General features: G+C 40.7%; 3 protein-coding genes and 1 non-coding gene across 6 annotated transcripts in view; 3 read left to right on the plus strand and 1 right to left on the minus strand.

Moving 5' to 3' along the window:
- The first annotated feature begins 162 nt into the window (after positions 1-162).
- LOC139950383 (myeloid leukemia factor 2-like) lies at positions 163-8,876 on the plus strand. The gene is made up of 8 exons (XM_071949013.1): positions 163-587; positions 1,101-1,263; positions 1,903-2,004; positions 2,374-2,502; positions 5,450-5,522; positions 5,959-6,045; positions 6,166-6,289; positions 6,929-8,876. The coding sequence occupies exons 1-8, from the start codon at positions 547-549 to the stop codon at positions 7,041-7,043; spliced, it is 834 nt and encodes a 277-aa protein (XP_071805114.1). The 5' UTR covers positions 163-546; the 3' UTR covers positions 7,044-8,876.
- Positions 8,877-8,878: 2 nt separating this feature from the next.
- LOC139950384 (uncharacterized) lies at positions 8,879-13,385 on the minus strand. 2 transcript variants are annotated; one of them, XM_071949014.1, is made up of 7 exons: positions 13,319-13,385; positions 12,290-12,483; positions 11,698-11,760; positions 11,367-11,446; positions 10,751-10,881; positions 10,338-10,404; positions 8,879-10,105 (listed from the first exon to the last, which is right to left on the minus strand). In XM_071949014.1, the coding sequence occupies exons 2-7, from the start codon at positions 12,361-12,363 to the stop codon at positions 9,975-9,977; spliced, it is 546 nt and encodes a 181-aa protein (XP_071805115.1). In that variant the 5' UTR covers positions 12,364-12,483; positions 13,319-13,385; the 3' UTR covers positions 8,879-9,974. The 2 variants fall into 2 exon arrangements, with proteins under 2 accessions (XP_071805115.1, XP_071805116.1); XM_071949015.1 differs by lacking the exon at positions 13,319-13,385 and adding an exon at positions 12,846-13,042.
- Positions 13,386-13,708: 323 nt separating this feature from the next.
- On the plus strand, positions 13,709-13,782 carry Trnar-ucu (transfer RNA arginine (anticodon UCU)). The gene has a single exon. It is a non-coding gene; the product is annotated as a tRNA-Arg (tRNA).
- A 1,040-nt stretch (positions 13,783-14,822) lies between these two features.
- LOC139950379 (5'-3' exoribonuclease 1-like) overlaps positions 14,823-26,749 on the plus strand; it is a 44,581-nt gene continuing 32,654 nt past the window's right edge. For both annotated transcript variants that reach the window (XM_071949007.1, XM_071949008.1), the window contains exons 1-19: positions 14,823-15,023; positions 16,302-16,433; positions 16,811-16,911; positions 17,320-17,527; positions 17,994-18,104; positions 19,200-19,373; positions 19,998-20,163; positions 20,729-20,796; positions 21,465-21,596; positions 21,808-21,916; positions 22,558-22,657; positions 22,790-22,879; positions 23,160-23,316; positions 23,716-23,835; positions 24,156-24,325; positions 25,108-25,234; positions 25,641-25,733; positions 26,000-26,103; positions 26,511-26,639. In XM_071949007.1, coding sequence (XP_071805108.1) covers positions 14,949-15,023; positions 16,302-16,433; positions 16,811-16,911; positions 17,320-17,527; positions 17,994-18,104; positions 19,200-19,373; positions 19,998-20,163; positions 20,729-20,796; positions 21,465-21,596; positions 21,808-21,916; positions 22,558-22,657; positions 22,790-22,879; positions 23,160-23,316; positions 23,716-23,835; positions 24,156-24,325; positions 25,108-25,234; positions 25,641-25,733; positions 26,000-26,103; positions 26,511-26,639 — 2,366 coding nt within the window. In that variant the 5' untranslated portion in view covers positions 14,823-14,948. The remainder of the gene's footprint in view (positions 15,024-16,301; positions 16,434-16,810; positions 16,912-17,319; positions 17,528-17,993; positions 18,105-19,199; positions 19,374-19,997; positions 20,164-20,728; positions 20,797-21,464; positions 21,597-21,807; positions 21,917-22,557; positions 22,658-22,789; positions 22,880-23,159; positions 23,317-23,715; positions 23,836-24,155; positions 24,326-25,107; positions 25,235-25,640; positions 25,734-25,999; positions 26,104-26,510; positions 26,640-26,749) is intronic.

Genomic DNA, 26,749 nt, shown 5'->3' on the forward strand with positions numbered 1-26,749 from the left:
AGGAAATGGAGGACTTATACAAGTTTGGAGGACTTATACAAGTTTAGTGAAACGAAACGGCGATTACCACTTCGGGTCCTCGGGTATCAGAATCTCCTCACACAACACCTCGAGCGCGAACTGTTTTCCGGTATTTTCCGGTATTTTCCGGTGTTGTACAGGTTTCGTGTAAACAGAAATTACCAGAACTTGCGAGGAGTTGGACTTGAGTTGAGTTGAGGAAACACTTTCTTTGCATAATCTACTTTATGTTTATTGTGAGAAGCTGTGAGAGAGATACAATCACAACAGTTTTCTACCCATAAAGAGCAATCTTCTTCGGCAACCAATTCCAACAAACTGTGCAGTGCAGAGTGTTGTTGGTGTGCCAGTTTTTCTGTCCGTATTTTTAATACAACACAGTTTTTCACACGGGCTCACACAGTACAGCTAGCTCAGCGATCACAGCACAGGCTCAGCTGCTTACCAAATCCATTTCACACTACACTTTGTTTTAGGGGAAGCCGTTCTGTTTTTGGTTTTGCTGGTCGTTCCCGAATCGTCACCATGTTTAACTTTGGTTCAATGTTCGACGACCCATTTTTCGGGTAAGTATTTTTGTATTTTGTTATGTTTTTGTTAGTTTTTATAAAATTAAAATTAAAAAGTTGAACTTGTTCATTGGTTTGTATTTGTAAAAAGTAGTTTTTCTTTTTTATTAATAAATAAATATTAATTATGAGTCAGTTATAGTGTTACCTTGTTACAGTTTTAATGCAGTCACTTCTTCATAATCATAGGCCTAGCACCGCCTATCTAGCTGATTGCTGAACGACACAATGTTGATACTAATTTTCCCTCTTGATTTACTGGAGAAGTTGTGGGAAAAGAAGCCAAATCCGTCCACAACTATTTTCCATAATTCTATTCATCATCCTGATAAAAAAAATGAAACTATTTGAGTAAATGCAGGGGGGGGTCTGCTATCTAGAACCATGTGTTTGAGGTTTGTTTGCTGATACTAAACCAATTCCACATGTTTTATTATCTGGTTGTATTTTTATAGTACATAGAAAATACCTGTCTTAATAACGGTTCTACGTTTTTTACTTATACTATAGCAACGTACATGAAACTCACCGACGCCATATGCAGAGAATGCAGCAGTCTATGTTTGACCCTGGCTTAATGGCCATAGAGGGCCAGCAGGGCCATAGAAACGCAGAAGTGAGTCTTGCTCGAAGGGGTCATCATCCTCATAGGTCACCGTCAGGAAACACTCAAGTAAGTCTTCAAGTTTTGTTGTGGAAAGTGCATTTAAGGCTCATGGGGGAGCCTTTATAGTTTCTAGAATTAGCACATCCATAGACCTCATCGCAAATCGCGCCTGGCTGATTTTTCTCTGCATTGTGGGAAGGAACAGCGGGCATCTTTCCAACAATGCCTTTTGACAATGGAGAAAAATATGCCCCCTTTTCCTTCCCACAATGCCTTTCAACAATGGTGAAAAATCAGCAAGGCGTGTTTCGAGTTAAGGTCGATAATAGAGAAAGGATGTCGTGGAAGAATTAGGCTCCAATAGTTTTCAATAAATAAACCGAGTCATCAGGTGGTAATTTCTTATATAAAAAAATTCAGAGAAGATGTACCATGAACAAGTATGGTACCTTTGTATCTGGCTCATTTTATAATCTCTCAGCTTTTTAGGCTAAAAGTAAACTAAGTAAATTTAATTGTTTGGATACTTTGGGAACAGTGTGTTTTGTCTAATGTTTTGTCTGTCTTTTAGAAATAACACTCGCACTCATTACTCCTTTACGAGGAATGGTTTAAACCAGAATTTGGAAATATTAACTCTTACTTAATTTGCTTGATGGTAGAAAGGTTTTGGGCTTATTTGTTGTTGATTTTGTTTTATAATAGGCTCTGCAGCCATTTGGAATGTCGCCGGATCCATTCAGCATGGGATTCGGAAACATGTTCGGTAACATGCAGAGCATGATGTCTAACATGCACCAGAATTTTGTAAGTTAAACGTTCTTTAATATCTTTAAATTATCACTGTCTCATTTTGTTATAAAAATTATCTGTAAATCATAAATGTTAAAATGCTGTTTCTTATCATTGCTTGGGGAGGTAGTGCTTTCTGCTCGACCAGCCAGGCTTCTGATTGATGATATCCAAGCCTGTTTCTGTATTGACTGTAAAGTGGGGTAAACCTGTTTCAGCCCTAGGAGTAGGTGGCATCGACCCCTGAAAAAAAAAATGATTATAGCCCACTCCTTGAAGTGGCCTTCAGGCCTTGTGTGTCTGGCGACTTGCATCAACATTTTTGTTTTGAAAATGGCTGACGATTATAAAGTTTGATCTTTTGATAATTTTCACCCCATCCAGGAGGACATGTCCAATAATCCCAACGTGCATTCTTACTCCCAGTCGTCCTTCACAAGCTTCTCATCGGCAGGAGCAGGCCCTCCCAAAGTCTATCATGCAACATCCTCAACAAGGAAAGCTCCAGGAGGGGTAAGGATAACTGCTATTGGTTGAGTGAAGCCAGCCGAGGAGTTCTGGTCACGTCATGGGTTTGGGTGGAGGGCGGTCACGGGTCAGGGGTTGATTTAACAAAGAGTTAGGACTAGTCTTATCTGGAGTTAGGATTAGGTACTCTTTCTAACTTAGGACTACCCTTAAGTTTTTAATATCTCCTAGGACTAGTCCCAACTTTTTGTGAAATCGACCCCTGGAATTTGAGAGGGCAAGGCCATTGAAAAAAGAAGTCTTTGGGTAACTTTGTTGAAGGGGCACCAAGGCCAAGACCAGGGGCAACGGATGACGTGGCCTCCATGGCCTTTGTCTAACTCCAGGGCCCAATTTCATAGAGCTGCTTAAGCAAAAAATTTTGCTTAAGCAAAAAATTCATTGCTTAGTAAAATTAGATTACCGGCCAAGACTCCACTCAATTGTTATGTTAAGTAAACAACAGCTTAACACTAGTCATAAGCAATGTATATGGCAGGAAATTTTGGCCAGTAACATGTGTAAAATAAGCGAGCTATTTTCGTGCTTAAGCAAATTTTTTGCTTAAGCAGCTCTATGAAATTGGCCCCAGGCCTGCGTTCAGGTTGGCATAGTGGTTTCTTTCCTCGCCTTCCGCCTCTGGACCAAGTATCGAATTCCATTAGGGGCACTATGTGGACTGGGTGTTCAGTCCCTACCTGACTGCATAAATCTCTGGGGTTTGGGTGTTCAGTCCCTACCTGACTGCATAGTTCTCTGGGGTTTGGGTGTTCAGTCCCTTCCTGACTGCATAGTTCTCTGGGGTTTGGGTGTTCAGTCCCTACCTGACTGCATAATTCTCTGGGGTTTGGGTGTTCAGTCCCTACCTGACTGCATAATTCTCTGGGGTTTGGGTGTTCAGTCCCTACCTGACTGCATAATTCTCTGGGGTTTGGGTGTTCAGTCCCTACCTGACTGCATAATTCTCTAGGGTTTGGGTGTTCAGTCCCTACCTGACTGCATAATTCTCTGGGGTTTGGGTGTTCAGTCCCTACCTGACTGCATAATTCTCTGGGGTTTGGGTGTTCAGTCCCTACCTGACTGCATAATTCTCTGGGGTTTGGGTGTTCAGTCCCTACCTGACTGCATAATTCTCTGGGGTTTGGGTGTTCAGTCCCTACCTGACTGCATAATTCTCTGGGGTTTGGGTGTTCAGTCCCTATCTGACTGCATAATTCTCTGGGGTTTGGGTGTTCAGTCCCTTCCTGACTGCATAGTTCTCTGGGGTTTGGGTGTTCAGTCCCTACCTGACTGCATAATTCTCTGGGGTTTGGGTGTTCAGTCCCTACCTGACTGCATAATTCTCTGGGGTTTGGGTGTTCAGTCCCTACCTGACTACATAATTCTCTGGGGTTTGGGTGTTCAGTCCCTACCTGACTGCATAATTCTCTGGGGTTTGGGTGTTCAGTCCCTACCTGACTGCATAATTCTCTGGGGTTTGGGTGTTCAGTCCCTTCCTGACTGCATAGTTCTCTGGGGTTTGGGTGTTCAGTCCCTACCTGACTGCATAATTCTCTGGGGTTTGGGTGTTCAGTCCCTACCTGACTGCATAATTCTCTGGGGTTTGGGTGTTCAGTCCCTACCTGACTGCATAATTCTCTGGGGTTTGGGTGTTCAGTCCCTATCTGACTGCATAATTCTCTGGGGTTTGGGTGTTCAGTCCCTACCTGACTGCATAATTCTCTGGGTTTTGGGTGTTCAGTCCCTACCTGACTACATAATTCTCTGGGGTTTGGGTGTTCAGTCCCTACCTGACTGCATAATTCTCTGGGGTTTGGGTGTTCAGTCCCTACCTGACTGCATAATTCTCTGGGGTTTGGGTGTTCAGTCCCTACCTGACTGCATAATTCTCTGGGTTTTGGGTGTTCAGTCCCTACCTGACTGCATAAATCTCTGGGGTTTGGGTGTTCAGTCCCTACCTGACTGCATAATTCTCTGGGGTTTGGGTGTTCAGTCCCTACCTGACTGCATAATTCTCTGGGGTTTGGGTGTTCAGTCCCTACCTGACTGCATAATTCTCTGGGTTTTGGGTGTTCAGTCCCTATCTGACTGCATAATTCTCTGGGGTTTGGGTGTTCAGTCCCTACCTGACTGCATAATTCTCTGGGTTTTGGGTGTTCAGTCCCTACCTGACTACATAATTCTCTGGGGTTTGGGTGTTCAGTCCCTACCTGACTGCATAATTCTCTGGGGTTTGGGTGTTCAGTCCCTACCTGACTGCATAATTCTCTGGGGTTTGGGTGTTCAGTCCCTACCTGACTGCATAATTCTCTGGGTTTTGGGTGTTCAGTCCCTACCTGACTGCATAAATCTCTGGGGTTTGGGTGTTCAGTCCCTACCTGACTGCATAATTCTCTGGGGTTTGGGTGTTCAGTCCCTACCTGACTGCATAATTCTCTGGGGTTTGGGTGTTCAGTCCCTACCTGACTGCATAATTCTCTGGGGTTTGGGTGTTCAGTCCCTTCCTGACTGCATAATTCTCTGGGGTTTGGGTGTTCAGTCCCTACCTGACTGCATAATTCTCTGGGGTTTGGGTGTTCAGTCCCTACCTGACTGCATAAATCTCTGGGGTTTGGGTGTTCAGTCCCTACCTGACTGCATAATTCTCTGGGGTTTTTGTCCCAAATATAGTCTGGAACTTCCATCCTTGCCTTCTCTCCATTTGGTTCTTGGCTAGTAGGCCTACAGAGATAAAGTTCACTATTCTGAGAGTACTGGCTTCACAATCAAAATAAGCAAAATAAAATGCGGTGGGAGGAGGGGGCTGTATTAACTTTGCTAGTACTTGCTTAAATCCTGCCAAAACTTGAATTATAGTAAATGTTTTTGGTTGGTTTTCTTTGACTCCTCTAGCATATTTGACAACTAGACCATTAAAGGTAGAAATTTTATTATGGTAATATTTTTGTTTAAGGTGAAAGAGACAAGACGCTCGGTGAGAGACAGCGAAGCTGGGTTGGAGAAAATGGCTGTTGGTCACCACTTGGGTGAGTTTTGGAATTTCGGCTCACATTGTTTTAGCCAAGGATGAAGATACTTGAGGAAGCTAAACACCCAGTTCAGACAGGCGCTCCAGAGTTGGACCTGCTGTGGTTTGAATGTTTGACCCAATTAAATGCTGGTTTCAGCCAGGCGAACATAACGTAACATTAACATTAGGTTTTGCTCATGGCAAGATCTACGTCTGAAACAAAGGCCGAACGACTGCAACAGTCGATCTTTTGACTTCTATTTGTTTCAGACGTCTTACTTTTCATGCACTTAATTCAACCATTTGTTTCGCCGCGACTCTGACAAGTCTTTAAGGGGTGCTCCCACGGTCATCACTACAGGATAGGTAACAGGTAGTAGGAAGAAACTTGATAAATTATAAAGCTTTTGCTCACCGTTAAACTATTCCATGTGGTTCATTCTATCATTCAGGAGAACGTGCTCACGTCATTTCACGCTCCAGAAACACACGCACACAGGAAACGGAAGAGCAACAAGACTTCAACAACTTAGATGAAAGTGAGTCATTGCATTTATTACAATTCATTTATTCTGGTCGTATGGAAAAGGAGTCTCACAAACAGTTGTCGTAGTGAATGTTGTAAGTATTTAAAGTATTTTCTATGGATTTCTTTTTAGCGGAGGCCGACTCTTTTAACCAGGAATGGAAGCAGAAAGCTCAGTCGCTTATGGGTCAACATTCAAATGGAAGCAGACATAGAAATGCCACCCCAGCTATTGCCAATGGAACCCCCCAAACAAGGTAAAGAACCGGGTTAAGTTCATATCTATTATGATGCAAATTTATGCATTAGTTCACTATTATAATAAGTAGGGTAGATGGCCTTAGCTTTCGATCCAAACCGGACCTTCTTCAAACCGGGCTTTCTTATTATCTGCCAATAATGTACTCAACATGCTTGAGTGAAAAGAAACATCTACCCAGGGGTAAAATGGGTACCTGTGAGGTCAGACATGGTTCTTGTGATAGGGGTTATAATGTTGAAAGCGCTTTGAGACGCCCTCACGGTGCGAAAAGCCCTATATAAAAACTGACTAATGTTATTAAAAGCCACTGGAGCCAACCCCTTCTCTTAGCAAAGAGTATAACTGGCTTCTTTTTGTGCATTAAACAACACACAGACCTTTGGTTTAACGACCAATCCGAGGCTTCAAGCAATCATGATTAAATTTTTTGCTTAGGTCATGACAAAGATTCGAACCCACACTCTGCTGATCAGAAACACCAGCGCTTGAGTTCGATGCTCTTTACCGCTCAGCCACGACACACATTAATACTTTTTAACATGCTGTATTTTGTACATTATCCTAAACAGTATGCTACAAGTATGAAGCTTTTGTCAACTTGTACATTTTGTGTTTTGTTTTACTGTTATTACAGACACGAGCACAATACAGTCAGGAGAGACAGGTCCCCGATGAGACCCAAGGGCCCGAGTCATGGCGGTCGCAAACACGGCAACAGCAAGAGACACAACGATAACACAAGATACTAGACATAACTCAAACTTAACCATGCTGCTGCCATCTTGTAAGTTAACACACCTCACACAAATGCATGAAATAACAGTTCTGTGCAAATTTGGTCTTAATCTGTTGTGTGTCGGAAGAAAATAGTGAAAAACCATGCACAGTTTTCAGCATGTAAACACATGGTCCTTTACTTTGGTTGTAACAGCCAAAATCAGCTGTTGTATTTTTTTCAGGGTTTCAGATGCAGTTTTCTTTAAAGACCATTTTAGAGGAAAATATTTCACAGACAAAAATTGTTATAGAAAAAACTTCATAATCACTAAACTTTTAAACAGTTATGTTTTTGTTATCCTTTACCAATCGGTATTATACCTTAAAGGCAGGGAAAAAGTCTGGTGCCTTTTGAGTGTCCTGAAAACTTGATGGAGAAATCTGACTCACAAACAGGCAACAGCATGGTGAAAGTCTGGTATCTTGTTTGCAACACTGCCATCATTCTTTCCACTGTAAATCACAAGTTTGCATCCTGGTTTTGTGTCCAGCTTTTTGTTTTAATTGACCTTTACGACCTTTGTCAGACTCAGCTGTGTAATGGATTGTTCATTTTTGTTCTAGAATTCTCACTCGGCATTTCCAGTTTATAGTTTCTATATTCTAGGTTCAGAACGGTGATCTTTTTAATTATTTATGGTCATATTGCGATGAATCGTTTTGTATACCTTTGGATAATTAATCAAAGGTACTTTACATTTCTGTTTATGTTCATTTTTTTGTCTTTTTCTTTAGTTATACAAACTTGAAATGGAATCGAATCAAGGAAAGTCTTAAAGGCCTATTATTATTATTTTTCATTGCCTTATTGTTTCTACACTTCATTTATAAATTACACACTATGTATTTGTGTAACAAACTGTGACTATATGTTTTTACTTTGCATTTATGGCCTTCCATAGTTTTCCACCCTTGGTTAGCAAAAACTTAAGCTGTGACATTGCAATAGAAAGGTCTATGCACAGCAGAAGCCAATTTCACTAAGAGCTAAGATTGATCGTTATTGCAAATCAACTGTAGTTGCTAAGTGAAGTGTGATGTCACAATGCAAATCACTATGGTAAATACTGACTATTTGTCTTGCAATGAGTAGACTGATCCAGTAGGCTCCGCCCACGACGCACGTGTGAGCAAGAACACGCAAGCCTCTCCAATGCCTTTCTGCACAACTCTGCCGCCTGCGCCAAGCATACGCCCACGCATGTCGGACCTTTGTTGCGTTGTGATTGGTCATTACGTAATGGAGCGGAGCTTAATGGATTGGTCTATTGTATTGCTTTGTGAAAGCGGCCCCAGATGAGATATATTCACATTGTATAGTTACAACATCAAATCAAGAATTGTAAAAATAAAAGCTGTACAAGTTTTGAGGTGTGACCCTTTTGTCATGTCAAAAGTTATACAAATGGTATGGTGCAATCTCCATACTCTGTAAATATTTGTTGTTTCTTCCATTGAGCTGTGTACAAATCATGCCTGGGAGAAGTCCGGGCTCAATGGCCATTTTTGTTTTACATGTGAAGTCCCATGTTACTTGGTGTTATCATTGCTTGTTGTACATGTTGCTTACTCATTTCATTTTGTTTACTGGTTCAAATATGTTTCGCTCGACATTAGTATTTATATTATAACTTGAGATTAAAACGTGAGTTACACAAAATATAACAAAATTAATGTCAACTACGACCATTTATTTAGACAAGAACCCCATGGAGAGAAGAAAAAGGTAGTTTCAGTTTTAGATGTGGGATTGTTACTTTACCATTGCACAAAATAATACAAGAAAGTTCAAACAAAGATTTCAATGTACATTTGTCTGGACGGTGTGTTGTTTATTTTTCATGTTATGACAAAATGTATACAGACTCATCTATATATTCATTGCAATTAAATATATACACATCACATTATTTGAACCAATGATTTTCAAGGATAGTATCAAAATATACAATATCAAAAGGAAAAATATACTTTCTAAAAATTTACATTGATTTGTTTTCCCGAGTATCTACATTTAAAAATTTAACTCCTCTTAAGCGACAGCATAGCTTCATTTGAAATATCATAATTTTCCTTTGTTTGTGTGCATCGAATCATGACTTATATCAACCAAGTACTAAGGCTTAAAACATTTGTTAACAAATAAAGTAATAATAATAATAATAAAAATAATAATTCTCTTTTCTTCTTTTCACATTTACTGTGATAACTATCTACAAATCTGTCAAATATCTACAAGTACTACAAAATGTAACCATTTATACAATCAAGGAATCATGTAGCGGGTAATCGTCTTGTTATACCATTTTACAGTATCTACTTCTTTTGTTGAATCTTTTTTGGACGGATCAAGACAAATTACACTCTGTTTATAATGACAACTCTTAACACATTCGGAATTTGGTATGTAGGAGTTAAAATCATAGTATTCACACATCTAAATGCCTCAAACTGTTCTCAAGTTAGTCCCGAGCTAGTCTTGGTGCAAGACGTTGTTCATTATCACTCAACTGTTGTGATTCCATTCTCAGAGCCGCACACATTACTATTGTGGCCATATGGTTTTATGGTTTATCTAACTCAGCAAGAACGGCTTGCACCAAGACTAGTTTCAACGTGCCAGATGTCATGCCAATATCCAATGAAGGTCTAGAACAGTTGGGCGAGAGGATGTCTTTAGCCGACGCCTTCTCGGGAAACTCTGATGGTCGTCTTGAAAGAAAAACTGAGCTTCTCAAAATCTTCTGAGCCAAATTGTGCTAAATGAGCTTATTTTATTGAATAATTTTGTTACATTTACATAGGATCTATAAGCTCTACCGCTCTAGGTTCAAGATCTCTTACAAACTTAAGACAGTTTAGGGGTTTCACAGTGGCCTCTTGCAGGCCATTTCTGATCCCCATCAGATATGCCAGAGACATGAGCAGCATTCTGTTGGCTCGTAGCAGAGCCCAGTCCTTCCTTTCTTATCCAGGACGGAGTTTGGGAACCAAAGGTTCAGCAGCCAGAAAGGAAGCATCAACACAAAGAAAACTGAAAACCAAAACACAATTGTAGGTTTTAGATAAATGTTTGTGGAATGTTTTAATAATTAGAAATACAAAGCAGCAATATATACAAATGTGCAGACATACTCAATCAACTGGCTGGTTATTGTTTACAGGCGGGCCTCGTAAATGTGTATTGAGGCCTTGCCAAGGGAACCACAGCAATGCATTTACATAGTTTAAATCAATCTGCTTTTGATCATTTGCTGATGTCTTACCCATTGTCAGCAGACACAAGATGACCGAGGCCAGAGACATGTAGTAAAGCTCCACTGTGTTGTTTTGCTGCAAACAAACAATCCAAAAGTTTAATTCTGCCATAACCTACTATTGACCCATTTCACCTGACGTCATCATCAGAAAAATCTTGAATGCGCCATACTGGTGGGCAATTTCACTGTGCATTTTCATATATAACTCTTTGCATAGAGTATGCTGTGCGTTATGCAGTGAAGTGCGCATTTTAGGCGACGCGGCGTTAATACACGTAAACCTAACTGCCCACCAACATGGTGAGCGTGGCATAGGGCCTAGACTGTTTGCAGTAAAATGCTAAGTTGGCTAATTGTCGCACTGAGCTGACATTTACAAGGTAGTTTTAAGTCTGACCCTCAAAGTCAGAACTACTTACACATTCTACTGCCATGGACGTGAAGATGCTCAGAACAAGACCTAAGATGAAGCCCATCCCTCCAAAGATGTGGAACACCACCTTAACCTCAAATGGTACGGGGTCCATCAGGGTGAAGATGATGCTGAAAGCTGAAATTGAGTAAACAAGATCAGATTATGAATTGAAATATGGAACACCAATGTGGCAGGGCCAAATTTCATAAAGCTGTTTGACTTAAAAAATTTCTTGACAAATTTCTTCTTCTTCTTGACAAGCTTCTTGACAAATTTCTTTGCTAAGCAAAAACTGAGTGGGGGGCACCAGTCACATCAATGTTAAGCAATACTTGTTGGTACTTAGCAAGTGTTTGAGCTCACAGCCGTTATAAAATTGGGCTTAGATCTGAGGTGGTTTGAGAAACAGACCAGCTTCTATAGTTGGTGGATCTTATTAGGCTACTTCTGAATTGGTGGCTACAGCTATGGCTACATCGGTTGCTAAGGGTGTTGCTCAGGATGTCTTTGTACGCATCATGATGATGTGTAGCCAAAGCTGTAGCCGCTAATTCTGACATGGCTTGTTAGCCTTGGATCACAGAGGTACACAGATGCAACAACAATGAAGACTTAATTACCAATCATGCAGAATGTGAAGACAATGGAAACGATGAGTTGATCAAAAAGATGCTGGCCACAGTACCGACTGGAGTGGTCTCTGAAATATGACATCACATGAAAATGTAAGGGTAAGGCATTTAGTCTCTAGGGGCAAGTCTCTAGGGTCAAGTGTCATGTCTCTAGGATACAGTAAAAGTCTTTAGAGCAACAAGAAAGTCTAAAATCTAAGTCTCTAGGTTCAAGTTTCTCGGGTCAAGTCTTCATGTGTAAGTCTCTGGGGTGAAGTCCAAGTCTAGGGCAAAATTATTGCAGGAGTCTTCAAAAAACGTTGTCCAGGACAATTCTCACCTTGTCAATACAAAGAGTTGCGGGAAGAGCAGAGCAAAGGAGAACAGTATGATGATTACACGACTGCAGAACAACAAGGAAAAGAGTATTTAGTGGCACTGATTATAAGAAAGTATACATGTGTAAGTATACTTCACTTCCAAATTATATGTGACACAGTTCTTTTGACATTATCTTTACTGATGCAATTTTACAAAAAGGTTTCACTTCAAATGATTCATTGGCCAAACTGTATGGCTGTTCCTCACGGCAAGAAAAATCCAGATAAATCTCATCTGTGGACTCTGGTGGAGGTTGTTGAACCAGGGGCGGATTTCACAAAGAGTTAGGACTAGTCCTAACTGAGGACTAGTCCTAGGAGATATACAAATTGCATGGATAGTCCTAAGTTAGGACGAGTAACTGGTCCTAACTCTAGATAAGACTAGTCCTAACTCTTTGTGAAATCCACCCCTGTGCTAACAAATTAATTGGTTGTGGTTCAGCTACCAGACCGAGTTGTTTCAACACTTCAAGTGGTCTACTTTTATTATGACCACGATACACAGTGTAAATGACTCACAAGGAAACTATAGTTAGTATTAAAACTCACACTTTGACTCTGTTGTCCTTTGGAAACCATCTGATGAAATGGAATACAACGTGCGAGAAGCCATACCACCACATGATGCCTGGTGAGAATACACAGTCCAGTCAGTTCACACCTGCTAGCCTACAGGTAGGGGATACGTCGGTAGAGGTGAAGTCTATCCCTCAAAGTCTACTCAACGACACACATCTTCTTATCTAAGGTTTACCAAGCAGAAAACAAAGAAAAAGAAAAAGGCAATTGTCAATTCAACTTCTTCAAAGTTCATTTCATGAAAATTTACTTCCAAATGTCGTGAATGTTGACAAATTGGGAAAAGTTTCCATATGGCGCCACCACTTTTTTACTCAATATGAAATAATAATATAGACCATAGTATCTAATTACCTCGATGAGATATCCCTTTTTGTAAAAATGAGTGAAATAGCGGTGGCGCCATACGGACAGTTATCCACAAATTGAAATGGTTGAAAACCAGATTAATAAATGGCACGGAAAGATTTCATTATCCTGCCATCACTATTTAATTCTAATATTAATAAATTAGTAGGCTACCTACCAAGTCAGCAAGTCACTACCGACTAGTGATGCTAGTCAGTTTACTCTGTGGAGGTTTCTTATTATTCATCATGAGCAGATGAGTCGTGGCTTACTCATAAAAATTTCTTTTTGGTAAACATGAGTGAAAAGGGAGGCATATATCTCTCTCAAAAGGTGATGCAGATTGCAGGATATTAGTGTTTACTATTATTAGGGAAATCTTTCCCCTCCAGTGACTTCTTCAATTCAAAGTCCGAAGTTCACAGAACTTTCAGTCTTATTCTTCACCACGACAGTCGACACGTCTTTTTACTAAAAAGACAAAAAATTTAGTTTTTTTGTTGACAAAAATAATCGGTAAAAACATAACCACATAGTGTATGAATTAAGTCTATGTGGTAGTTTTTCTATTAAATAAATACATTTCTCAAAAGTACTATAGAAATATACCTTATTTATTCAGTTATTACGACAGAAAAGAATGATATTTACCGTAGCACAAACTCAAGAGGAAATCCCCAACCCGCATCCAATCCATCAGCGTTCAAATGACGTCACGTAACCAGAACTACTAGACAACATCGTACCCAGTAGCATAGTCGAACTACACAAGTGATTTTGATCGCTCGTACCCACGGCCGTTACTATAAGGGAAGTCTAGTATTGCCAGGGTTGGGCACACAACCGTACCATCGTCACTCTCCTTTGTGGTCCACATTCCTTTGTGGTTTCACAAATTATGCAGCTTCAGACAATGTTTACATGAAATAAAACACAATCTTATGCATTTTTGCGCAAACGATTAAATCCTGACAAATTTGACGTGTTTCCTGCAATAATTTAATGTATATACTTTTATGTTTGCCTCACGTGATTAAGTACATCCCCGTGGCGCAATGGATTAGCGCGTTGGACTTCTAATTCAAAGGTTGTGGGTTCGAGTCCCACCGGGGATGTAATTTTTTTTCTCCATCAATATTTTAAGCAAAGTGCTGTTAATCTGTTTTGAGTTGGCATATACATCATTTACAAGTTTAAAAACACACATATTTGTCATATTTGTAACAACTGGATATCATTATGGAGGAATCGTACTGGCAGAACACTATAGGAACAATATCAAGCAATCTACATTACATACTTCATTCAATCTTTATTTGGGAAAAAGTGATTATAAATTTTACTTGAAAACACTTATCATAAAGTAGAGCACATAATCAAAAGTGTGCTTAGCAGGTCCCAATTTCATAATGAGCATATAAGCACAGAAAACTATATAAGCACAAAAAAAAGTTACCAGCCAAATATCCACATTTCAGTAGGCCTACATTAATAATGTGTAAGCCTACTCCACACATTTTTGCCAATTGAATTTGCTAGGCAGAATTTTCTGCTAAAAGCATTATGGGTGATATAAGGCCCTTTGCTGCACATGGAGATCGACCGCCGAGTATACACCGAGGGCCAAAACGAAAAGAAGAAAAAAAAGACAAAAAATTATACTCTACTGTCCGCAAGGACTTTTGTGTATATACATTGTACTTGGGAGGAGTTTAGGAACAGTGGTAAAGGAAAGAACAAAACATGTTTCCACATGGATTGTAAAAAGAAATTACACATTCAAACCGGGGAGCTATGCCAAATGGAGGACAAGCCGGGTTGGGTGATGCATGGGAAGATGTAGATGGTTCCCATCCAGGAACCATCCAGTTGGAAAGGTGGGGGATGGGAGCTGTTGCCAAAAAAAAGTAAGCAAAAGAGGGACAAAAGTAGGTCCCCACCTTTTTACAGACAAGTCATGATGATATTTATTCATTAATTTTGGATGCGTATCATAATGCACTTATATGGCATCAAAGATTTGCGAACCCGCCCGCCTTCCCCCGCGGCCACCGTTGGGTAAAGTTAGCGGCTTGAATTGAGGCTAGGAAGTTTAGTGTGGTGCCTTCCTTGTGGTCTGGTTCTTGCACTCATTCCATTCACTTGTGCGCGTGAACTTGCTCGATCAAACTGGGCTGATACAAACAATTTGTTGCACATCGTGGGGAAAAACCTATTTTCGAGACAGATTTTGTGATAAATCGTCATCAAGATTCGAGTTTGATAATCAGAAGAAGACATCATGGGTGTTCCCAAGTTCTATCGCTGGATCAGCGAGAGATATCCATGTTTGAGTGAAGTTGTGAAAGAAAATCAGGTAAAAAACTGTGTTGTGTTCTCGCTCGCGTTCGTCGTGTGCCTTTGTTTTTTTGGTTGGATCGGATGGGTGAATCCTGGATGGATGGCCCCCCCCCCCCCAAAAAAAAAACCGCGGTGTCATCTGTCTGAATGAAACCATTATATTATGGTTGGAGGAACCTGGTTGGAGCATAGGAAGGGAAAACCTTTCCGTATCATGCCACCACTTTTTCATTCTTTGTGAAATAACAATATCTCGTTTAAAACTTTAATCAAACAAAAAATAAAAGAAGAAATTCCGTTTGTTTAAATTGAGTGAAAAATGGTGGCAGAATCATCAATTAAATATCAATTTTATAATCAAGTAAAAAAAGTAAATAAATAAAAATAATAGCTATTTGTATATTATTAATTAGTTAATTAATTTGGAAGGTTAAATCCTACTTTGTTTTGATGAATTTAAAGGATACGGGCATTTTCCTCACAACCAACAAGCCACGCTGCTAAAGTAATACAATGTTATTGTTATTAATAATAAGCCCTTTGGCTTGGTCTTGTTGATCACCCCGGGGAAATGGGAACATTGTGATTGATTGATAAGAAATTGTCACCTTTATACATCGGAATATGTTTCTCAATACTTTTCTCAAATCACATAATTACAGCAAAAGTTGCAAATGTTCAGATTCAGCAGGAAACTATACAAATCAAAGGAGTGAGCACGGATCCGCTTTCTTTGCGCCACAGCGACTGTTAAAAAACAATCTACATAGTGCCCCGGCATGATGTGGGGTGTCGTGGCCGAGCGGATAAGAGCACCGAATTCAAGCTATGGTGCTTCTGTTCATCAGAGTGTGGGTTGGAATCCCGGTCGTGACACTTGTGTCTCTGAGCAAGACACTTAACTATAATTGCTTCTCTCCACCCAGGGGTAAATGGGTACCTGTGAGGGCAGAGATGGTTCTTGTGGTTGATTTAGCCGAGTAGCGCATATTAATGTTGCACAGGCTGCATACTCCCTACCAGGGAGCTGAGATGGTTTAAGGAGTGAATTAAGGCCCAGTGACCAGGGGTAATAATGTGAAGCGCTTTGGGACGCCCTCCGGGTGTGAAAAGCGCTATATAAAAACGGGTTATTATTATTATGTGAACCATGGTCCTAGAGGTGGAAGACAAAGAAAAGTACCACCACACAAACCAGACTACCCACGAGTAAAGGTTGTTTCAAAATAAAGAGACCATTACCAGACTTTGAATGTTAAGTTAATACAAACTTTTATTCCCCTTCTTTTTCTAGATTCCAGAATTTGATAATCTTTACCTGGACATGAATGGTATCATCCATCCTTGCTCCCATCCGAATGATGAAGACGTTCATTTCCGCATCACAGAGGAACAGATTTTCAAGGCTATATTTCACTATATTGAGGTAAAAACACTTATTACAGATCGAGAGACTACTTCGCTCTGCAAAGAACTGTCCTGCTTATCTGCTACCTGGGCCTAATTTTTATAAAACTGTTAAGCAGAAAATACTGCTTGACAAATTGCTTTGCTAAGCAAACATAGAAAGGGGCACCAGCCAAAACGATGCAAATTTGGCTGGTAACCTGTTTCTGTGCTTAGCAAGTTTTTGTGCTTACAGGCTTTATGAAATTGGCCCTTGGGCGGAAGGTAACCAATTGGCTTGGGCTAATAGTACTTTGTTTAGTGGGTTTAGGGAACTTCTCATTTTTATCTTCACTGGCGCGGAGTGAGCTCTTTATTACCGATAATGTCTGCATTTACTTGTTTGTTATGATCTAGGTGCTGTTCCGCATCATCAAGCCAAGGAAAGTTTTCTTCATGGCCGTGGATGGAGTAGCGCCCAGAGCTAAGATGAATCAACAACGAGGGAGAAGGTTCAGGTACTGTAGTCTCATCTACCAGTAGGGATCCCGATTAAACCTGGGTCATACTTCCTGGATAGGCTTCTTATGAAGCAAAGTTGTCATCACAGCTCTGATTTTGGTGCGAATGTTTGGCAGACGTTCAGTTCTAGAAAACTATCCCGAATTGTTTGTTGTGACCTCATTACTTGCATCACATTCTCAATTGCACATTTCCAGGAAGTATGTACATGTATGAACCGGATTTTAAACTAAGTCCTCTACCAATCTAAAGCAAATGTCTTGCCATATGGTATGGTATGGTCCATTTTATTTTTTTATTATTTATGTTTAATTGTTGATTGTTACTCACATCCAATTTGGCCGGTGGGCTTTGAAACTTGAATATAAACAAATTAAAGTCTAAATTTGTACTTAATTTTCAAGATCTGCCAAAGAAGCCGAAGAGAGAGAAAAAGAAGCTGTCTCAAAAGGGGAGGTCCTCCCGACTGAAAAGAGGTTCGATTCCAATTGCATCACCCCCGGAACCCCGTTCATGGTTCGCCTCCAGGAACAGCTGAAATATTTCGTCCGTCAAAAACTGACGAAAGACCCAACTTGGCAGGGACTACGAGTCTACCTTTCAGGCCATGAGGTAATGATCTGTCATGGACTTTATTTATTTATTTCTTATTTACCCTGGGGTGGCCTCTCGGCAAAACACAAAACACTGTTTTCCAGCAGCTACAAGGGTAGATTCATAGATTGGTAAAACTAAAAAATATAAGGACCATAAAAACTTACTTGGTGAGAAGCATTGCAGCTGTTGATAGTATAAAGTATGTTGACAAAGGACTGCCTATCAAAGTAATATGGTTCGGATAATTTTTTACTCCTAATCATTTAAATCTGAGAATTTATCTAAGGCCAGAGATGCGGTTGGTACTTGCTGTTGCCTCGCTAAGCGTGTGGATGGACTTGACGTTTGAGTAAAAACATTACATTTGTTTTCCGTTTTCTCAGAAAATAAACACTGTATTTAGCTGAAATTTTATATTTTTCTTTTTACCCTGCCTTAAAGATCTAAGGTTTTATTCAGTTTTCTATTTTTCTTTGTTTAGACTCCAGGAGAAGGAGAGCACAAGATCATGGACTTTATCCGAACTGAGAAAGCTGACCCGAACTACGACCCTAACACTAGGCATTGCCTGTATGGACTAGACGCTGACTTGGTGAGTGCATGTAATTGATGTTATATTTACATCGGGGATAAAGAATGTCAATTGTTTTTACCCTTACAGCGCTGTGTCACCTGATTGCCCACAGGGGCAACCTCGTTCCCAGGGGTCATCGATCTCGCCGCACCATTTTTTCCCAGCATGCCTTGCTCGATCATAACCCCTGGAAGTGTAACTCCAAAATATCCAAATATAAGGGATATTACAATTAGTCCTGTGGTTGATCCGTTCTGTGTTGGGCGTTAGTCGCGCACACGCTGGATGCGCAGTGTGTAATAAAAGTCATAAACTTGCCTTGGCGTTCAGTGTTGCGTGACATAAAACGTGAATACGTACATCTTTATACGCACTTCGGCGTATAGAGCTTTTTGAAGACGCACTGCGTTTCATATTTTGCGCGTATATGATAGCCAATCAAATACACGGATCAGAGTTTCCCTCCCAGGGGTTAGAGACGTACGCAGAGCTAGCGGGTATTACGGCGTGCTGCCCATGGTAGCGAGGATGCCACGGGCGGGCTCGAGTATTTTTCAAAAGGCCTTTTCAAGTAATTCGGTCTTGCATGAGGGTGACAAGTTCGTCTGTTGATTCTACACCGTTGTCCTTTTGCAGGGATGTGTATTAATCACTGTATACTCAGAAGTAGACCATCCTTGAATGTTTTCTGTCAAACGTAATGTGTGTTTGACCACTCGGCCACGACATGCAAAGTCGGCAGAATGCTTCTCTTTATGTGCCTTCAATTGCATTCCCAATAAAAAGGGTTGTTGGTTGCACTCATCATGTGTTAAAGGCACTAGACACTCTTGGTAATTACTCAAAGAAACTTCCTTTGTAGCGAGCAATGGAGAGCTGTTGATAGTTGTGAGACACGGCTCCTTCTAAAGTAACGTAAGTTTTGAGAAAAACATAATTTCTCACTCAAATATTAAAAGACTTCACCCGGGCCTGAAAAGTGTCCAGTGCCTTTAATCTCCCCACTTCTGTTGACCCATACAGTTGGTTCTGTTGCATTTCGCAGTTACTTTTCTGTGTGATTTCTGGAACTTTTTGTTGATTCTGTTCTTGATTTTGTTCCAATCCCGACAGATCATGCTTGGCCTCATATCTCACGAGCCTCACTTCTCCCTGCTGCGAGAGGAAGTGCGCTTTGGTAAGATCGCCAACCAGAAACGGCCTACGACCCCTGAGGAGACGACCTTTCACCTCTTACATCTGTCGCTCATGCGGGAGTACCTCGAGATTGAGTTCAGCCCTGTCAAGGTAAAACAAAACTTTGAGCAGCAAACGATCTGAATAAAGCCATGTTTGAAACTAAACATGGTTTGAAAACCAACAGGCCTCGAAATTACACTTGACATCGACAGCAACTGCCAGGGTTCCCTGTGCTTTTGTTGTGGTGCGGTTTGCTAGTTTAAACACTTCTTACAGAAGTGCCCTTAGGCCCTCCCTCACCAGAGGAAATCTGCCGTGCCCCTTCAAGAACAAAGTTCGAAGCCAAAATCAATCTGCATACTATGGTTGTTGGCTGGGTTTTGTTTCATCTTAGCATGAAATCGATACCTAAATATTACCATTAGAATGAAGGAAGACGGATTAATTTTTTGTTTGGTGCGTTCAGTAGCCGAGTCAACCTCGGGTTTTCCTCAGCTCACACGTGACTTAACCAGGGTAACCCTTGAGGAAACCGCACAAATGCACCCATTGTTTTTGCATTGGTCTTTTAAGACTTGTCAACGTTCAAACGCAGCCTCAAGACTTATCTTTTCAATCTGTCGTTCAATCAACCACCACAGGGACTTGCTAGCATACCGGCGCCCTTGAATGGTTTCTAGATAAATGTTATGTTATTATTACTAAGTCTAAGTAATTTCGTTCTGATTTTAGTCCAAGATAGACTGGTTTGACGGGGAGAGGATCATCGATGACTGGGTCCTGATGGGATTTCTAGTCGGCAACGATTTCATCCCTCATTTGCCTGATCTGCATATATCCACTAATGCATTGCCGCAGCTTTATAAGACCTACATGAAGGTGCTGCCGTCTCTCGGTGGTGAGTGTCATCCAGTGCGGTTCTTGTATTATAACACAGCAAGAAGCTCTTGGGGAAAAAAACAGCCTTTTTATTGAATAAATATTTGCATTTTGCAGAATAATGGATAAGTATACATGTAGTAGAGTTCTCCCTGCAGCATAAATCAGGCTTGGGACACATGAATTGCGGCCGATACACATCCTTGCACCAGGGCCAAATGTCATGGCTCTGCAATAGCACCGGATTTGGGCTTCAATTACTATTCTTCGCTTACTGTGCAAGTGCCAAATTTTTACGCTTGCTGTGTAAGCAAAGAATTCCTGGTAACGTAGAGTATGCATGCGCACAATTCCCTGCTTACCCAAGAATTATGCTTCACGTAAGCGTGGAATTTCGTAGCCTCTGTAAGCGCTGATTCTTTACTTAGGGTAAGCAGAGCCATGAAATTGGGCCCTTGAATCATCTGGATCAAAGCGCTGAACATGTACATGTGTAAATGAGTCAGGTTTTTTTCTGAAATGTAGCATTCCTAATACAATGTAAATGAACAAGTTTATAATGAATGATACCTTCTCCCTTCTAGGTTACTTGCATAGTCATGGCAAGCTGCACATGTCACGCTTTGAGAAGTTCCTTGGTCACTTGGCGCAGGTAAGAGTCATAACTTATTTCCACTAGCTGCAGTACTGTCCACTTTCTGATTACTTAAAATTCAGTTTGGCTTCTTGATTGGAAAGACAAACTTTAAGTCCCGGTCCCACTGCAGCGATAACGAGAACGATAACAATAACGACGCCAAGAGAACGCATTCTATTGGTTGAATGGGCGTGTGCGTATTCTGCGTGGAACAATTCAACCAATAGAACGTGTTCTCTTTGCGTCGTGATCGTTATAGTTCTCGTTATCGCTGCAGTGGGACTGCCGTGGGACCGGGCCTTTACAGAGGCAACAGCAACAATTGCCCTGTAGCCAATGCCCTTGATGCCCTTGAAATGTTCCAATAGAACTTCACAAATTCCTCCGAGAGGTGCCCTTTTTCAAGGAAAATTATCAGTCCTGGAAAGATGTTGACTCTTTTTACAGGCATGCAACTTTTCCTCGGATCAGCTGAATTCATCTTTTTATATTCTCATTTGTGCCATTCAAACTTGGAAAACATTGTACAAAACCATTGTAATTTTGTAATTTCCTCTATTTTGTTGAAGTTACAGTTGCACGCCTGCTTTAAGCAAATTAAGTTTACAACAATCTTTGGTATGTTCGGTTTTTCTTTATCAAAGGTTTAGATTGACTGTGTTTTTTGATATCTTGTTGTCCAGTTTGACAGGGAAAAGTTTGACGAGGGCAATGCTAGTCTTGGTTTATTCGCTGGAAAGACAGACATTCGTGCCTGGGAGAGTGAAAAGGTTAAAGGCAAGAAGCAGCAAGAGAAAGAACGAAGAGCTGCCAAGGTAACAAGTTTAAAAAATGTAACCTCGTGCTATCTTAAAACGTCCCCCATTTTTCCTGTTTGTCTGTTTGTAATACCCTGTCAGATATGTGGCAAAGGGTTCCCAAAATAATCCCTTCCTTTAACACACTCTGTTCCTTGTTTACATAATTTATGAATAACTACATGTAGTTTGAACTCCCTTAAAAGTATTTTTTCAACCTTATTCTCAGGCCTTGACCAACCAGTTTTCAGTGCTTGATAATCTGGATGAACTGATGGGAACCCCTGAGATGAAGCCTGAGTCAGGGTCAAAGAACACTGCCTTCCAGACCAGTGAAGGTAAGGTTGTGTCAATGTTTAACATTGCAAGCTGTTTTGGGTTGGAGGTTGCCTGTCATTGTGGGTACAAGGTTAAGCCATTTTCCAGGTTGAACCCATTTTCCAGGTTGAACCCATTTTCCAGATTGAACGCATTTTCCAGGTTGAACGTATTTTCCAGGTTGAACCCATTTTCCAGATTGAACGCATTTTCCAGGTTGAACGCATTTTCCAGGTTGAACGCATTTTCCAGGTTGAACGCATTTTCCAGGTTAAACCCATTTTCCAGGTTGAACCCATTTCCCTGGTTGAACCCATTTTCCAGGTTGAACCCATTTTCCAGGTTGAACCCCCCTTTCCAGGTTGAGCCCATTTTCCAGGTTGAACCTATTTTGAACATCTGACATCACATTTCAGGCTCGTGAATAATGCCAGATGACCTCTGACCCTCAAAAGTTTTGCATGTCATAATGCTATGTGTGTACTCACACATATTCGCACATGGACAAACTTAGGATTCTGGTTCCTGCTCATTGTTGTCCTATCATCCCCTTTTTTTAAGAATTCCCTTGTGGGGGCCAAGTTGAACAAAGAGTTCCCTTTTGGGGTCCATTTTTCAACTGTGTAATGGCCGTTAATGGAATTTATCTCCATCCTTACAGACTCATATGATGATGAATTCGATGACACGTTTGAAGAAGAGTTCAAAGCTCACAAGGCGGCCTACTACTCGGACAAGTTCGAAGTCGAAAACATCACAGAGTAAGAAAACCTCCCTTATCCACCCTCAACAACAACATTTGAATCGCTTACCAGTCAAGATACGCCAAGCTGATTCTTGTTCAAGTGACTTTTAAAGATTTTAAACTTGTTCATGCTTGATTTATTTTGCAGCAATCAATTGGCAGAAATTGTTTACAACTACATCTTGGCAATTCAGTGGATTCTTGATTATTACTACAACGGCATACAGTCGTGGGGTTGGTGAGTACAATATAGGGACTGAAATGGGCCAAGTACATATCCTTGAGGAACACTTACATCCTATTGCAGGGTGTTATGTTTAAACTGTAGTGGTTCCAGAAAATGGTTCATAGGGTAGTGTTCTTGGTTTCTGACTGTTTTTACAATCGTATAGAGTCATTGGGTTTGTGAGTAAAATAAAAGGGTTGAAATGGGCCAAGTACGTATCCCTGAGGAACATTTTATTACCATGACATAGTTGCATGTACACCCTATCACAAATACATTTGTTTGTTCCTAGGTACTACCCCTACCACTATGCCCCGTACATGTCAGATCTTCAAGGCTTCAGTAATGCCACTTTGAAGTACGAGAGAGGTAAGCCATTCTTGCCCTTCCAGCAGCTCCTAGGTGTCTTACCCGCTGCCAGCAAGGAACTCCTGCCACTCCCGTATCAGGTGAGTCTTGGTTCATGTAACTTTCATTCCTAAGAACATCTGGTTAAAACACTTGATGATGCCATGGTACTGTTTTGAACAGTCGTTTTGTAAAAAAGAAAATCTTGGTAGCTCTATACTATTAATCCATCTATTTTTGAAGCTCTTTATTACTAATCCGTTTTTGTTGTTGTTATCTAAAACCAGTTAGCCCTTTTGAGGACTGAATATCTTGCCTGGTAGGTAATCCTGTTTTTATCAAGGAAGAAATTTCACGTTAAGCAAATTGTTGTGCTTAGCAGCTCTATGAAATTGAGCCCAGACCATATCTAAAAGTGGTTTATAGAAGTAAATTTGAATTTATGCATATGAATGACTTTGAAGTACTTACATATTTGTTGTCTTTTTTCCCCCTTCTAGAGACTTATGACCATGGACAGCTCCCCTATTATTGACTACTACCCAGTGGACTTTGCTAGTGACCTCAATGGTAAACTACAGCAGTGGGAGGCTGTGGTGCTCATTCCATTTATAGATGAGGTAAGTGATATCTCAAAAACGTGACCACCTTTTGAAGTGAATTTTTAGGTGGTAGTTTTATTGTGTTCAAATAGGATTAAAACAATCAAACAGTTTAAAAAACCAAAGATTTAATAATAATAAAAATTAAAAAAAGACTTGTAATGCGCACATATCCACCGAGCTGGTCGTTCAAGGCGCAGCCTTAAAGTATTCATGCAAATACATAATTTTCCATGTATAAACTTGTAAGTTTTTAGTGTAAGTTTTTTTAATTTTTATATTGTAAGCGCAGTTTCGCTATTATTATTATTATTATTATTATTAATACATCTTTGCAGAAACGTCTCCTGGCCGCCATGGATGAAGTCAGCAAGTATCTTACCGATGAAGAGAAGGGTCGCAATCGACACGGACCTCATCTCTTGAACACCTGTGATGAAACTCTCAGCTACACCTACCCCACGTCGATGCCGGGTCACTTCCCTGACATCAATGCCTGCAAGGCTAAGTGAGTATACGTCCCAAACAACATCTCCGTTATGTTATGTCTAGATTTAGTACGCAGGATTCGCCCTGAACTTCTTCAATGACTAGCCAGCAGTCTCTGAACCCAATTTCATAAAGCTGTAAGCACAAAAAAATTGCTTAGCACAAAAACTTTTGCTAAGCAAAAACAGGTTACCAGTTAGCGCACTTCACAGGTACCCTTGCTGGGACTGGTACCTCGTTCATTTCTTGCTTAGCCAAGAATTTTTATGCTTGTGAGCTTTATGAAATTTGGCTTAGCTAGCTTGTCATTTTTAACTGGTCCTTACTTTAACTGGTAGGCGCATTCACCACATGATATCATAAACTATCCCAGCCTGCTATCTGATATCATGTGGTGAATGCATCTACATTTGTACACAGTTAACCCTCCTACTGTTTGACCCTTCAATATCATCCACTGTGGTTTTGAGTGATGATAAACTACGCCAGCCTGCACTATGAAATTGTGCTTTGAATGCATTTACATTTGTACACAGTTAACCCTCATACTGTTTGACCCTTCAATATCATCCACTGTGGTTTTGAGTGATGATAAACTACGCCAGCCTGCACTGTGAAATTGTGCTTTGAATGCATTTACATTTGTACACAGTTAACCCTCCTACTGTTTGACCCTTCAATATCGTCCACTGTGGTTTTGAGTGGTGATAAACTACGCCAGCCTGCACTATGAAATCATGCAGTGAATGCATCTACATTTGTACACAGTTAAAATGTGAATCTAATTTTTGTTCTGCCTAGGTGTGTTGAGATAGCCAAGGATTCCTTTCATCTCCACCCCAGCAAGCTCTTTCATGGTCTGTGCAAGGGAGTCAAGTTTGGGGTCTACTTCCCAGGCTACCCAACCCTACATCACCTTAAATTCACTGTGAGTTGGTAATTGCAATTTTAAACCTAGGTACCAGACCATTTTGACCTTCGAGCCTCGTTTTGGAATGAGTGATAGAAAAGCAACATGATGCATGATGACTTGGGTCTAGTTCCCGGGCTTCCCATCTTTACATCAACTTCTGTGTGAATGTCCAGGCACTAAGCACTAATTGGGTCTCAGAATTGATCACTGTAATAACCTATCTTTCAGAAAGTTTGAATATACTCAGCACCTTGAGTACCTTGTTTGGTAGATACGTGCGCTATATAAGACTTCGATATTATTGAGCAGTAAGCTGTGCAAGGTTCACAATATTTTTGGGGAATTTTGTTGTCCTTCAGATTACATTAACCAGTGCTTGTTGAAGGTAAAAATTATGTTTTTGTGATTTATCTTCCCGCAGAGTACATTGAAGAAGGATGACATCAAGATATTTCAGCAGAACAGTAGAGGGGATAGTGTAATCTTGACAGTCCAGACGGAAAATTCTGATGTGGTACGTAAAAAGTTTGGGAGGTTTTTGCATCCTGCTCTACCAGCCAGGCTCCTTGTGGGCGATACCCATGCCTACATCCTTCTTAAAGGCTGTGAAGGGGGTAACCCTGTAGCAGCCCCAGGAGTAGGTGGCAACGTTTCGCTGGTGACAGTTGATTTGGGTCGTTAGCACAAAGCCCTCAACTCGAAGTGGCCTTTTGAGGTTTAGGCAATCTCTTATTGTGTTGTGTTGTTTTTTGTTATTAAACTAATTTTTGTTTCTTACAGAAAGCAGAGGATGTTGCCAAGGAGCTTTTAGGGAAGACGTGTTTTGCCGAGTGGCCTCATCTCAGAGAAGTGCGGGTCGTTGCTGTTGCAGATGATGCCATGAGGTGCGCTATATCTTCGCCATTTTTCACTAATTCTCACTCTTCACAGACCAATAAGAAAATAGAATTAGCTGTTGCCAACCGCTTACCAACCAAAACGGACCTGTTGTTAAAATGCAAAAACAGAGTTAATGGCCTGACTTTTCTACCCTAGCAGAGTCTTTCCTCGAAGGCCAAAGAAATTATTTTCACAGAACAGTTTGTGTTAAAGGGAGTGTACACTTTTGGTTATTACTCCAAAAATTATTGACCTTAAAAAGGTACGTGGTGAAGGTCACTGAAGAGCTATTGATATTATAAAACATTGTTAGAAATGACACTCTTTAAAGTGATGTACATTTTAGAGATAAGAGGTAGTGTGACCTCTCATGACCTCTCTTCTATTGACCTCTCATGACCTTTTCTTCCAGGTATGATCTTGAAGATTCCAAGCTGAAGGGTCCGGATTCGGCTGACAAGCCGCTGGGTGTCACGTCGCGTGAGATGTCAGATTTTGACGCCGGTGTTTGGGTGAGGGACATCAAAGCCATCCAAGAAAGGTACCTGTTCAGATCTGGGCTCTTTTTACTTCCTTGCAAGCTTTTAGAGAAAGACGGGCCATATCCTTGCTGAAAGACATACTGTACTTTTGTTGCGTTTTGTGGCCGAG

This window comes from Asterias amurensis, chromosome 18 (assembly GCF_032118995.1).
Source record: "Asterias amurensis chromosome 18, ASM3211899v1".
NCBI lineage: Eukaryota > Metazoa > Echinodermata > Asteroidea > Forcipulatida > Asteriidae > Asterias > Asterias amurensis.

Excerpts from the sequence above, each read along its gene's own strand:
- LOC139950383 (XM_071949013.1), top strand. The coding sequence starts at position 547 with ATGTTTAACTTTGGTTCAATGTTCGACGACCCATTTTTCGG. Across the intron at positions 6,046-6,165 it reads CTTCAACAACTTAGATGAAA|CGGAGGCCGACTCTTTTAAC; the intron begins GTGAGTCATTGC and ends ATTTCTTTTTAG. Across the intron at positions 6,290-6,928 it reads AATGGAACCCCCCAAACAAG|ACACGAGCACAATACAGTCA; the intron begins GTAAAGAACCGG and ends CTGTTATTACAG.
- LOC139950384 (XM_071949014.1), bottom strand. The coding sequence starts at position 12,363 with ATGTGGTGGTATGGCTTCTCGCACGTTGTATTCCATTTCATCAGATGG. Across the intron at positions 11,447-11,697 it reads CAACTCTTTGTATTGACAAG|AGACCACTCCAGTCGGTACT; the intron begins GTGAGAATTGTC and ends GTCATATTTCAG. Across the intron at positions 10,405-10,750 it reads CGTCCATGGCAGTAGAATGT|CAAAACAACACAGTGGAGCT; the intron begins GTAAGTAGTTCT and ends GTTTGTTTGCAG.